At 47.6% G+C, this 15,066-nt stretch overlaps 1 protein-coding gene across 1 annotated transcript in view; it reads right to left on the bottom strand.

Annotated features, from left to right (window-relative positions):
* The window catches only part of LOC131928594 (protein still life, isoform SIF type 1-like), a 110,738-nt gene extending 102,335 nt beyond the window's left edge, over positions 1 to 8,403 (bottom strand). Inside the window, 1 exon segment of the mRNA XM_059284667.1 lies at positions 8,061 to 8,403. Within this exon segment, the coding sequence (XP_059140650.1) occupies positions 8,061 to 8,155 (95 nt within the window). The 5' untranslated portion in view covers positions 8,156 to 8,403.
* Positions 8,404 to 15,066: the final 6,663 nt, after the last annotated feature.

Below are 15,066 nucleotides of genomic sequence, written 5' to 3'. Positions count from 1 at the left end.
TTACGAGGGCAAGGTTAGCAGACAAAACCGCGTGAGGTCAAGGTTATCAGACGAAATCGCAAGAGGTCAAGGTTAGCAGTCGAGAAACGAGTGATGTCAAGGTTAGCAGACAAGATTGCATGAGGTCAAGGTTAGCAGACAAGATCGCATGAGGTCAAGGTTAGCAGACAAGATTGCATGAGGTCAAGGTTAGTAGACAAGATTGCATGAGGTCAAGGTTAGCAGACGAGATCGCATGAAGGTCAAGGTTAACCGAGGAGCTCTTAAAGTAGAATCCCGCGGGAAGCTGTAACAAAATCGGAAGACAACAGACCAGACTTGCAGACGACCGCATGACTGGCTTGAAGACATAAACTGTAGCTAATGCAACTCTAGACAAAGGCTTTTAGCACTTGACGCTACTTACGGCCCAGAGACAGGAAAAGGGGGGGGGGGGGGCTGTAACAATGGCGAGATGCCAGAAATCAATAGGCGAAAGTCGAAAATTGAATGGGATAATCCCGCTAAAGGTATCCGTGGGTTCTATGATCGCGTGGCTTTGTGCATCGTTGTCGGATTCCTCCACCTGCACAGTTACACACACACACACACACACAAAAACACACACACACACACAATCGGGGTAAAAAAAATTTAAATTTGTAATTTCTTGCTCCAGGTATACTCTAGGTTATTTAAAGACAGTTTTAGGTGATCACTGGAAAGGCGAAACAATCCTATCGTGGTGTTAGTGCCGCTGTTAGTTTAACTTCTAACAAGAACCACATGCATGGTACATAGACCCGTCAACAATGCAGCATATAGACCCGCCCACAAGGTACAGAGACACGCCCACAAGGTATAGAGACACGCCCACAATGCCACACACAGACCCGCCCACAATGCCACACACAGACCCGCCCACAATGTCACATACAGACCCGCCCACAATGCCACATACAGACCCGCCCACAATGCCACACACAGAGCCGCCCACAATGCCACACACAGACCCGCCCACAATGCCACACACAGACCCGCCCACAATGCCACACACAGACCCGCCCACAATGCCACACACAGACCCGCCCACAATGCCACACACAGACCCGCCCACAATGCCACATACAGACCCGCCCACAATGCCACACACAGAGCCTTACAGACTGAGACAACACCAGCCGTCTAGGTGAAATCGATTTTCAGTAAAACAAAGATGCCATCAGGATCTTGCAGGCGTGTGTTGGACTAGAGACTTGGAGCATACGGGAGGTGGTCAGTGCTATCTTAGGGGAGGTGGTCAGTGCTGTCTTAGGGGAGGTGGTCAGTGCTATGTGGGGTGGAAGGGGTCAGTGCTATCTTAGGGGGAGGTGGTCAGTGCAATCTTAGGGGAGGTGGTCAGTGCTGTCTTAGGGGAGGTGGTCAGTGCTGTCTTAGGGGAGGTGGTCAGTGCTATGTGGGGTGGGAGGTGGTCAGTGCTATCTTAGGGGGAGGTGGTCAGTGCTATCTTAGGGGAGGTGGTCAGTGCTGTCTTAGGGGAAGTGGTCAGTGCTGTCTTAGGGGAGGTGGTCAGTGCTATGTGGGGTGGGAGGGGTCAGTGCTATCTTAGGGGAGGTGGTCAGTGCTATCTTAGGGGAGGTGGTCAGTGCTGTCTTAGGGGAGGTGGTCAGTGCTATGTGGGGTGGGAGGGGTCAGTGCTGTCTTAGGGGAGGTGGTCAGTGCTATCTTAGGGGAGGTGGTCAGTGCTGTCTTAGGGGAGGTGGTCAGTGCTATCTTAGGGGAGGTGGTCAGTGCTATGTGGGGTGGGAGGGGTCAGTGCTATCTTAGGGGAGGTGGTCAGTGCTATCTTAGGGGAGGTGATCAGTGCTGTCTTAGGGGAGGTGGTCAGTGTTATGTGGGGTGGGAGGGGTCAGTGCTATCTTAGGGGAGGTGGTCAGTGCTATCTTAGGGGAGGTGGTCAGTGCTATCTTAGGGGAGGTGGTCAGTGCTATGTGGGGTGGGAGGGGTCAGTGCTATCTTAGGGGAGGTGGTCAGTGCTATCTTAGGGGAGGTGGTCAGTGCTGTCTTAGGGGAGGTGGTCAGTGCTATCTTAGGGGTGGTGGTCAGTGCTGTCTTAGGGGAGGTGGTCAGTGCTATCTTAGGGGTTGTGGTCAGTGCTGTCTTAGGGGAGGTGGTCAGTGCTGTCTTAGGGGAGGTGGTCAGTGCTGTCTTAGGGGAGGTGGTCAGTGCTATCTTAGGGGAGGGGTCAGTGCTGTGGGGGGGGGGGGTGGGAGGGGTCAGTGTTATGTGGGGTGAATGGGGTCAGTGCTGTGTGGGTCGGGAGGGGTCAGTGCTATCTTAGGGGAGGTGGTCAGTGCTGTCCTAAGGAAGGTGGTCAGTGCTATGTGGGGTGGGGGTGGTCTAAGTGGCCTATTGATGACGTTGTGCACATGTTTGAATCACGCAATGAAAAAACGAAACAGTAAAACATAACGACCGTCAGTAACAAAAACCGTTGCTACAGTCCCAGCTAAAATGTCAAGCCATGAACAGATCCACGACAACACAGCATCATTAGCTCTGCTGTTTCACCATCTCATTAGTCAGCTGATCTCAGGTTCCCGGTGCTTTATTGATGAGATTTCATCATTTGTAAACTTTTTTCTTGTCACGTTTGTTTTAAGCGTTTTAAACATTGCACAACCCGCAAGGTACGGCTCAAAGCTATTGGCTCACAGCTAGCGAAAAACAACAGTTTATAAGTAGCGGCTGACGACTCACAGAAGCGGCTCACAGAAACGACTGGCGGCTCACAAGAAACGACTGGCGGCTCACAACAAGCAGGTATTCGAATTGGTGGATAGCCATACACCGAGTCTAACTATAGAAGGTTCACGCCAAGCTGGAAGCCTCGGTGCTTAAGTTGGTTCTAGGTAACAAACAGCAGCTTAAGACAAGCGTTCTCAACACACACCAAACTCCCCCCACACACACCTAACTCCTCCCCCCCAATACATACCAAGCTCCCTTCACACACCAACCCCCCCCCCCCCCCTCAACACACACAACTGACTCATTTCCCCCCCCCCCCCCCCCCCCCCCAATTTTCGCCTCCCACTGATCACGTTACGGAAACAAATTTACAATAGAAAAAAAAACGGATTTTCCCGGAGTGAATGGAAATATCCGACCCCCGGGCTAAATCTGATAGCGTCGAGTATGTTTCGAATACCTTAGCAGGTATCGATTCTTTTAAATACCGAATACATCTGATTAGTGTTTATTCTAATGTCTGCTGCAACTCACAAGTTCAAGGTCGCTAGATTTTCATGATCGCTTAGTGATTTTAGACGACCCAGCGGTTTTCCTGGATCTTTGTATTTTATCTTAAGCACGTGACTCATGTGATGAAGACGTAGCGTCTCTAGCTTAGCTCTATCTTAGCTATGTAATCTTGGTTCGATGGACGACATCGATACTCTACCTCTCTATAGTCGTAGTTATAACGATGTCGCTTGTTAATATAGGAGCGATACCAAGAGATTCAATAGGACTTGTGGTATTGCCAGAGTCCGCCCCCAAGGGCTTAATCGTCTGGTGAAGCTGCCCTAGCTGGTCATTCGGTCAGTATATGACAGGATGGCCAGTCTATGACAGGTTGGTCAGTCTATAACAGGTTGGTCAGTCTATGACATGATGGCCAGTCTGTGACAGGCTGGTCAGTCTATGACATGTTGGTCACTCTATGACAGGCTGGTCAGTCTATGACAGGCTGGTCAGTCTATGACAGGCTGGTTAGTCTATGATATGTTGGTCAGTCTATGACAGGCTGGTCAGTGTATGATATGTTGGTCAGTCTATGACAGGCTGGTCAGTCTATGATATGTTGGTCAGTCTATGACAGGCTGGTCAGTCAATGACATGATGTCCAGTCTATGACATGATTGTCCGCCGATGAGACATTGGCCAGTCTATGACAGAATGGTCAATCTATAACGTAATGGTCAGTCTATAACATAATAGTCAGTCTATAACATAATGGTCAGTCTATGACATAATGGTCCGCCGATGAGACGTTGGTCAGTCTACGATGCGCTGACCAACCAGATCCCGAGTAACGAACCAATCAGGTTCAACTAGCCAGCTAATCAATGTTAGTGAGCACACAGCTACCGGTAAGCCGATCATTTGAAGACTGTCCTCAGGCATGATCCGCGGCCCTCATCAGCTCCCGGTCACACATGGGAGTGGGCAGCAGAGGGTAGGCCGGATAGAGACGGTCAGTTTGGGTCAGTTGGGAAAATGGTAATACACGCCTGCATGATCCTGATGCATTGGTTCAACAAGCTGACATGATCTTAGTGCACTAGGCCTACATACAGACAGGTGACACGATCTTAGTGCACTAGGCCTACATACAGACAGGTGACACGATCTTAGTGCACTAGGCCTACATACAGACAGGTGACACGATCTTAGTGCACTAGGCCTACATACAGACAGGTGACACGATCTTAGTGCACTAGGCCTACATACAGACAGGTGACACGATCTTAGTGCACTAGGCCTACATACAGACAGGTGACACGATCTTAGTGCACTAGGCCTACATACAGACAGGTGACACGATCTTAGTGCACTAGGCCTACATAAAGACAGGTGCCACGATCTTAGTGCACTAGGCCTACATACAGACAGGTGCCACGATCTTAGTGCACTAGATCTACATACAGACAGGTGACACGATCTTAGTGCACTACATAAAGACAGGTGCACCAGGAAATCCCTCTACCCACCACGGAGCATGTCTGATGCCTTGAAAATTTCCCACCAGCCAATTTGACCAGTCAATTGACCAGGCTGACGTCACGGATTACTGATGGGATTATCGACACCTCGTGACCGTGTTAACACTTCCGGTTGTAGCAGACGTCGGGGCGGGCTGGAGATGTAATCTAGATCTGGGATGTTTTCAATTTGTGGCGAGCTAAGGGTTAATACCAGACATCACAGATCGGCGAGCTAGGGGTTAATAGACATCACACCACAGACATCCCAGTACGATATGCCCACCACAAAAAAAAAAAATCCTCACGTTAGAAAACTCTCCCAGATATAGACTAGTATTATCTCGAGCCTAGAGGTCTTCGATATTTACCTGTATGTTTTCACCATATATGCTACACATTTTTACGTAATCATTTTATTTTTGTTTTGTTGTATTATAATAAAGGAAAAACCCGACGTTCAAAGGGAAAACCCGACGTTCACAGGGAAAACCCGACGTTCACACCTTAAGTTACCCTCCTCTTTAAGCTGCTAGTATCTTTTGTTTTACGCTGACTATAAGCCGCCTCCCCCGCCCCTTACCTTGGATTAATTCGACCATTGAGTGATTTAGGTCGGAGCGGTGAAGATTCATGAGTACTCACCCCAGCTCAAGGTGTTAGTTGATCGTCACGTGATGCACTCACCGCGCGCTATTTTAAACCTGACAAACGCACGAGCTTTGATTTTCTTAGACTCACAGCTCGCGGCCATCTTTGATTTATCCATTACCGGCCACGATCAGCACCCGAGGCGCAATCGATCCATCGATCTGGTAGTTTGTTAAACGTTTGAAAATCTGAATTCATCGCCGGGGTCAAACTGTCCTTCCTGTTTGGCCGATCAATGCAGGGGAATGAACTCCTGGGTACACCGGCTGGAATTATACAGCATAGCCAGATTTCTCTCCCCGGCCGGAAGTCATAAATAAGTCTGGAACAGCAGACTAAAAGATGCATATGCTATCATTATACGGGCTTCCGGTGGCGCACGATCCCATATGAATCTGCTTTACCCATAATTCTCGGCACTCAGACGTGCCACAGTGTGGAGGGAGAAACGTGGATGTCGTCTGCTAGTCCGGGACGGTTGATTGTATTGCTACGTCGGCACTAAAACCCAGCATAGCATCTTTCAACGTCAGTAGCCTCTATGTAAGGACATCATAGAATCAATGTCAGATGCAACTATTTAATGACAACCGCCAAATGTCAATAGAGACAGATGACAAGAATCTTTGAATTCCGAAATGGTAATAAAGCCAACAAATGACATCTGTCAAATGTCACTAGTCGAATAATGACATCCTTCAAATATTGTAGCATTAAGTCAAGTGTCATTCTTCAAATGTCATATTGGCACTAAATGATAGTAATGACATCCTGCTAAAGTCAAACTTTCACAACAGCACTTCCGGCCACCTACTTACACCTACAACAGCACTTCCGGCCACCTACTTACACCTACAACAGCACTTCCGGCCACCTACTGACACCCACAACAGCACTTCCGGCCACCTACTTACACCCACAACAGCACTTCCGGCCACCTACTTACACCTACAACAGCACTTCCGGCCACCTACTGACACCCACAACAGCACTTCCGGCCACCTACTTACACCCACAACAGCACTTCCGGCCACCTACTTACACCTACAACAGCACTTCCGGCCACCTACTTACACCTACAACAGCACTTCCGGTCACCTACTTACACCTACAACAGCACTTCCGGCCACCTACTTACACCTACAACAGCACTTCCGGCCACCTACTTACACCTACAGCCCCAGTCCCATAAACCCCTTCATGTTGTATGTCCCTATCGATCCCCTTAGATCTTTGTGTGTCCTCATCTGCATCTTGCACCGACTCCCCCCCCTTCCTGCGCCGCTCTAGGGGCGGCAACCCTTTGTTTGTGCCCGCCGAGAACTGTGCCAGCATATGATTTAACGTTCCATAATCACGTCAGGTTTTTTTTGCTCCGGAGTTGTCTTTCTTTTCAGCGGCTTAATCTTCTTTCCATCACATTAGGGTGGATGTGCGCATCGTCGATGGCGCACCACGTGATGTAGCCAGCTGACCGGCGAGGTCACCTGGGCCAGGGTGACGTTTTTTGGTGAGTGATTTAGTTGGTTGGTGCACGGTCACGTGGGTAGGTGTATTACTCGGGTGTTTGATGTGGTTTAACCCGATATGCCACCACCGGCACATTGTGCCACCACACACAGAAACTCGATGTTAAACAAGTGTAAGTCTCACACAGAAAGTATCAGGCACAGGGTCTCAGCGAGTTAATTATGCCCCACCCCTTACATCTGAGTCTAAGACCTTACCTCCGAGCAATATCCCCCCCCCCCCGAGCCATTAGCCCCATGACACAAAACAAGATAAAAAATGCTGAATAAACTTTTCCCGCCAAGAACAAGCATCAACACAAGTCTAATCCTAACCCTAGCCTTTCTATTGGGGTAACCTGAAGACGTTCATATTAGAATTAGGACATTTTGAAAGGGCGGACTGGAGTCAATACAGAGCCATCAAGATAGAGAACTTAAAGTTACAGAGGTGTGTACTGTTACAAGTCATAGGTGTAGAATCACAGCTACACATCACAGCTACACATCACAGCTATACATCACAGCTACACATCACAGCTACATATCACAACTACACATCACAGCTACACATCACAGCTACACATCACAGCTACACATCACAGCCACACATCACATCACAGCTACACATCACAGCTACACATCACAGCTAGCTACACATCACATCAACCATTCAAAGACTAAATGCTACACGTCTGATATTTAGACTCACAGCCAAATTGTTAATGGCGAAGTACCCAGACAGCTATATTGGACTTAAAAGTACCCACAGACAAACACATGCATACAGACATCTAGTACTCACCTCAGCAGATGTGAATCTTGTACTCACCTCAGCAGATGTGAATCTTGTACTCACCTCAGCAGATGTGAATCTTGTACTCACCTCAGCAGATGTGAATCTTGTACTCACCTCAGCAGATGTGAATCTTGTACTCACCTCAGCAGATGTGAATCTTGTACTCACCTCAGCAGATGTGAATCTTCTACTCACCTCAGCAGATGTGAATCTTGTACTCACCTCAGCAGATGTGAATCTTGTACTCACCTCAGCAGATGTGAATCTTGTACTCACCTCAGCAGATGTGAATCTTGTACTCACCTCAGCAGATGTGAATCTTGTACTCACCTCAGCAGATGTGAATCTTGTACTCACCTCAGCAGATGTGAATCTTTCCTCGAGTGCCACGGGTTGGCTTCGTGTCCCCGGTAATTTTTCTTCAAAAGTGGGGCGCACAGTTTGTTCCCCATGGCGTCCGTCTCAGGCGGTGATTACATTCCCGCCTCCCGGTGTAATCCTCCGGCGTTCGGCAATTACATCTCTCTGATCATTACATAATCCATGGTTAATCCCTTATTCTAAGGTTAATCCAAATGTGAAGAATCGTATCAATCTGTGTGGAAATTCCGTTTGAAGATGGCTGATTAAAGAAAGAAATCCTTACACATCCGATAAGAAATGGCGAGAAGATGTACTCCTACGGGATGTTCTACTTTTACCTTGACCTGAAATAAAGGGGGGGGGGGGCAGGGGGGTTAATGAGATGGGGTTAGAATAGATTAGAGAAATTTTTTGTTGAAACAGTGACAGTGCCATTTTAACAGTGGTATTGTGACAATGTCGGCGACAAAGTGACAGTGCCGTTGTGACGGGACAGTGGCTGTGTCAGTGCCAACGTTATAGTGCCGTTGTGGCTATATCAGTGGCACTGTGACACAATATCACAGCGACACCGCTTCTTTGACACCGTGTTGGTGTCAGGTCTGCAATGACACAATCATCTCACCACGTCACGTCACAGCACAATCTGTCACGTCACAACACAATCTGTCACAGCACAATCTGTCACGTCACAACCAATGAGATTTTCACAACGTCAAAGCGCTCCAATTACTATCTTAATTAATTTCATTGACGTTGCTATAGAAACCGTCTCTGACTTCAGCTGCTACCGTATCAGTTACTGCTCACACACGCACACACACAAACACACGCACACACACACACACAGATGAGTAACGTGAGTTGTCACCACCAAGTGAAGCCAACAAAGTGAGACCGACAAAGTGAGACCGACAAAGTGAGGCGTGTAAAGTGAAACGATCAGACCTAAAAGGGGAGGCGCTGACGTCATGACTTGATCACATTACCCGCACCACGTGATCAAAGGCTGCTACAAGAGGGTTAAGGAAACCTACTGCCTGCCACTGCCTGCAAGTCTACAGTTAAAACCTACTGCCTGCCACTGCCTACTAGTCGGCAGTTAAAAGACAAGTGACCTTATCTTAAAATTTTCTCTAAAATATTTCAGTTGAAACTTGTGTACTAATTAACACCTAATTGTTTCCGACTATGATTGTTCTAATTAAATCTGAGTCTGACGTCACAGGGAGATCACTGCACGCGCTAACCCCGTGGGTTTGCCTTGAGGTGAGCGGTCAATCGATGGTACTCACACCCAGGGGAGAGAAGGGGTCAGGGTGTTAAGTCTGCGTCAGTTTGACAGCCCGTCACATAGTTGGACAGCCAGTGGCCACCCCAGTCCCTACACCAGTGGCCACCCATCACTCCCTACACCAGTGGCCACCATCAGTCCCTACACCAGTGGCCACCCATCAGTCCCTAGTGGCCACCCATCAGTCCCTAGTGGCCACCCATCAGTCCCTAGTGACCACCCATCAGTCCCTAGTGGCCACCCACCAGTCCCTACACCAGTCCCTACACCAGTGGCCACCCACCAGTCCCTACACCAATGGCCACCCACCAGTCCCTACACCAGTGGCCACCCACCAGTCCCTAGTGGCCACCCATCAGTCCCTAGTGGCCACCCATCAGTCCCTACACCAGTGGCCACCCACCAGTCCCTAGTGGCCACCCACCAGTCCCTAGTGGCCACCCACCAGTCCCTAGTGGCCACCCATCAGTCCCTAGTGGCCACCCATCAGTCCCTAGTGGCCACCCATCAGTCCCTAGTGACCACCCATCAGTCCCTAGTGGCCACCCACCAGTCCCTACACCAGTAGCCACCCACCAGTCCCTACACCAGTGGCCACCCACCAGTCCCTACACCAATGGCCACCCACCAGTCCCTACACCAGTGGCCACCCACCAGTCCCTAGTGGCCACCCATCAGTCCCTAGTGGCCACCCATCAGTCCCTACACCAGTGGCCACCCACCAGTCCCTAGTGGCCACCCACCAGTCCCTAGTGGCCACCCACCAGTCCCTAGTGGCCACCCATCAGTCCCTACACCAATGGCCACCCATCAGTCCCTACACCAGTGGCCACCCACCAGTCCGTACATCAGTGGTCACCCACCAGTCCCTAGTGGCCACCTACCAGTCCCTAGTGGCCACCCACCAGTCCGTACACCAGTGGCCACAGCTACGACAACGCGCGTGATATACTCACCAGACACACACCATCCAATGGTCAAGCCAGAGGTGCCCGGGGGTCGTCATAAATCACTAGGACATTAATGGGGATCTCTTTTCCCTAAACAACAGGGTGGGGTCGGGTTCTGGGAATAGTGGACGGCACATTTGGGGGTTGTAACTCTTGTTAACATTATGTTCATTATTAAACCCTTTAGCCGCTAATGTTAACATTGAACAATTTATCAACTGGTTCATAATGTTCAAGAATTCAGCACTGGTTAATTATGTTAAGATTAAAGAATTCAGCACTGGTTAATTATGTTAACATAAAAAAAGATTGTGTCAAAAATCATTCAAAGGCTTGTTCAAACATTTTCATTTCTTCTCGCTTGTTTAATAATTCAACAATTAAATCAAGCTATTTATTTAAAGCACCCGCCTGTTCTGAAGACCCCCCCCCCCACCCACTCCACACCACGCTGTCAACCCACCCACGTTCATTGTCCCCCACCCTCCCCCCTCCCCAAGCCCCCACCCTCCCACCAATCAAACATCTCCCGGGTTATCGATCCCCGCAGCCTGCACTTTATGATCGCAAACGTCCCTGGCTAATTCAGGCTTTACAGGTAAGTCGACCCGATCGGACCCGCGTCGACCCATTTCAACCCGGGTCGTGTGATGAGCAACTGCGGTAATTTACGTGTCTACTTCATCCTGCAGTCCCGCCCTAATTAGCCGCTTTAATTAGCTGCTCAATAAGCCTATTAGCCCGACCCACGGGTTAGATAGACGGGCGTGGGGCGGGGAACAAAGGCGACCAATAGTTTCTCATTTTTAAGTCGATTTACTTTTGTCAACGGGAAATTAGCGAACAGGGGAAAATTTAATTCAGTTTTTTTTTAAACATGGCGGACAGATACGCATGATTGGTTCTGAAGATATTTTTCAGGTTGAATGGACAGTGAAGGAACCTTTGTAAAGAGAGTTTAAGTCCTGTTGGTTTTTGTGTGGAAGTTTATGTCATGGAGGGCGGGTAAGGGTCGGGGGGGGGGGGGGCGAGTTGTATTCAGTAAGTAAAGTAAAGATTCATCTTTAGGCCTAGCGACTCATTGAACAATTGAAGTAGAGTTAATGTTTTTTGACCTCGACATACTGAAGGCATGGTGTGGTCACCAATATGCCCAGCCAGCTTCACGTCCACCAACGTAAGTCAGATACCCATCAGAGCTGGGTGGACTCCGTGACGTCATACAGTCCTAATTGAGATGCGAACAGCCAAACGCTGCGCCATTCCACCAGGCCGTCCCAAAATAATTGAATAAGGTTTAATAAGAGCTCCACGGGAAGTTGTGGGCGGGGTGGGCTCAAAAGATGGCCTAAAACAAATTATAAAATGTCCGTGGTGGTCAGGGGTGGGGGCGGCCCAGTGGTGGGGGCGGCCCAAAACAAATTTAACTCCCATTAAGGTTTGTGTAAAAACGTAATGATCAAAGGACGACGGGGGGAAAAAAGTTTGTGAAAAAGCAATCACGTAGGAAAACCGGAAATGAAATCTAGTCTCCCAAGGGAGGACAACTCTTTCTGCCAGTGGAGGCGGCTACTTCACGCTCTATATCAGGGGAGAGATGAGTCTGTCCAATATCCGACATTCGGACGTCACCGTACGGGTCAAAGGTCAGGTTCAACCTCTAAATGAAAGGTCAAGTTCAACCTCTCAGTGAAAGGTCAAGTTCAACCTCTCAGTGAAAGGTCAAGTTCAACCTCTCAGTGAAAGGTCAAGTTCAACCTCTCAGTGAAAGGCTACGTTTAACTTAAGCCGGCATTTAGTCTTTGAGTCCAATAATTAAAAACACTTTATGTTTTCAGTTTAAAGCGGCCCGGATGTCGAGTATTTGACACGAAACAAAACTGTTTTGTTGAAGCAACTAAAATGTGATGAAATGATCAGCTTACCTGAACTAAAATGTGATGAAATGATCAGCTTACCTGAACTAAAATGTGACGAAATGATCAGCTTACCTGTCCGTGGCCGGAGGGTGTTCGGTAACACCGCGGGATGAGCGGCACGGAAGTGGATTCCGTATCACGTGACTGGTGAAACAATGGCCGACACAGAATGATGATGCAGTACTCGTGAGATTTTGTTTCACGTGCGAAAACGTTTCAAACCTTGCACGAGACTAGAGCAGATCGATGTAAGATCGATCGTTGAGACGTTGGAATGTTTCCCACCAACCTCCGAGTAGCCCCTAATCGAACAAACCAAATCACAAAATGTTGGCCTAATCAGAGCTAAATTAGGCCCTCACTCGAAAATGTTGAAATCAAAGGGTAATCTATTTCACAACAAGCAGATATTGGCATTGGCGTCACTTGTTTTCGATCCAGCGCCTTATCATCTTAAAAGTGCATCCAAACATTGCATCCAAACATTGTGGTTGTACTGGTAGCTCTTCGGGGATAACTCTCTGTCAGTCTTGATTTTTTTTCTAGCGGTGGCGAGAGTTATGGGACTTGGGACTGGAATAAAAACAGTACATGGTTATATGTTAGCACTAGCAAGTACATACAACAAGACACACATAAAAAACACATACAACGACACAGACATACAACATATACATATATATATATATATATATATATATATATATATATATATATATATATATATATATATATATATATATATACAAATGCCTATAAAATATATATACAACATACAACAACACACATGTATGATCCACTAATATTGCAACACATACAATAACACATACAATAACACACACACACACACACAACACCACATGTTCTTCAACACAAATTCAGCAATACATATAACCTACACCTATATAAACACACACACATGTACATCACATACATACAACACTTACTACAACGCATATATACAGCAACACATACAAAAGACACATGCAACACACTCATAACATACTTCTGGCCCGTCTGTATGCTGGTCTAGCCGGTTCACATGTAATAGAAATCCTCATACTCTCACATATACAATGGCTGCCGTTTTGTTTGTCTAGAGTCGCCATGGTTACCGAAGCATACATTTCACCCCAATCCTTACCACATAGAGTCGACGCTTCAGACGTAACTAACGCTGAGATATCCAATCAATGTAATTTTTTTATTCTTATACTAACAAACAGCAATATAAAAACAACCACCCACATACACTATCACATAAAAACATAACTAAAGAACAACATGCGAACACAGACATGTATACATGTAGCAACATACAAACCCAGACCCATAAAGACCCAGAACCATATTGAACCATAGAGACACAGAACCACACTGACCCACACTGACCCATACAGACCAGAACCACACTGACCCATACAGACACAGAACCACACTGACCCACACTGACCCATACAGACCCAGAACCACACTGACCCATACAGACCAGAACCACACTGACCCATACAGACACAGAACCACACTGACCCACACTGACCCATACAGACCCAGAACCACACTGACCCATACAGACCAGAATCACACTGACCCATACAGACACAGAACCACACTGACCCACACTGACCCATACAGACCCAGAACCACACTGACCCATACAGACCAGAACCACACTGACCCATACAGACACAGAACCACACTGACCCATACAGATACAGAACCACACTGACCCATACAGACCCAGAACCACACCGACCCATACAGACCCAGAACCACACCGACCCATACAGACCCAGAACCATACCGACCAACCATACCGACCCATACAGAACCACACCGACCCATACAGACCCAGAACCACACCGACCCATACAGAACCACACTGACCCATACAGACCCAGAACCACACTGACCCATACAGACCCATAGAGACCCAGTCCCATGCAGACCCATCTGAACACACCACTGTATAGAAAGCCCCACCCCGCCCTCAATAACCCAACCAATCAACGCCAGCCTTTGAACACAAACAAACCGCCCACAACTTGTCCAAATCTTCTAAAACAGCTCGAGCTTAAACCTCTCCATCTCTTTACTTTCTCGCGCAGCTTAATTGCCTGTCAATTAGCTGATTGGTTTAAAATATGTTTAATTATAAAAGTGAAAGTCGTCGGGAAATAAGAATTTTTTTTAAAAAAAAAAGGACTTGTCAAAGTAAGGAAACGACATCGATTTAGCGACACAGAATATTTCAAGGCTGGGAGGTGTCCCCATCACAGCTGGGAGGTGTCCTTTATCAGGGATGGGAGGTGTTCTTTATCAGGGGTGGGAGGTGTCCTTTATCAGGGATGGGAGGTATCCTTTATCAGGGATGGGAGGTGTCCTTTATCAGGGATGGGTGGTGTTCTTTATCAGGGGTGGGAGGTGTCCTTTATCAGGGGTGGGAGGTGTTCTCTTACCAGGGGTGGGAGGTGTCCCCCTCAAGCTGGGACTTTATTTTATTGCCATTTCATGGACTTTTTCTTTAAGTTTAAGTGAATCTCTTCCGAAAATTGATTTGCTTTGATTTAATTGAGGCTTGGCGAATTTTTCTAAAACGCAATTCACCTCAAAAAAGTTAATTTTAAACTAATTTATGTTTTTGGGTCAACTGCTTGGGTTCATTTTTGTAGTTGGCTTGAAAGACATAGAAGAATTACGGATAAGTGCTATAATGGTGGTCATCTAAACAGTGGTGGTCATCTTTACAGTGATGGTCATCTTTGTGCTACAGTGGTAGTCATCTATACAGTAGTGGTCATCTTTACAGTGGTGGTCATCTTTACAGTGGTGGTCAT

The sequence above is a fragment of the Physella acuta genome, unplaced genomic scaffold, assembly GCF_028476545.2.
Source record: "Physella acuta isolate Inbredline_101_S28 unplaced genomic scaffold, ASM2847654v3 ptg001524l, whole genome shotgun sequence".
NCBI lineage: Eukaryota > Metazoa > Mollusca > Gastropoda > Physidae > Physella > Physella acuta.
Note: the sequence above shows the minus strand (reverse complement) of the source record. Positions and strands in the feature narration are given on the sequence as shown.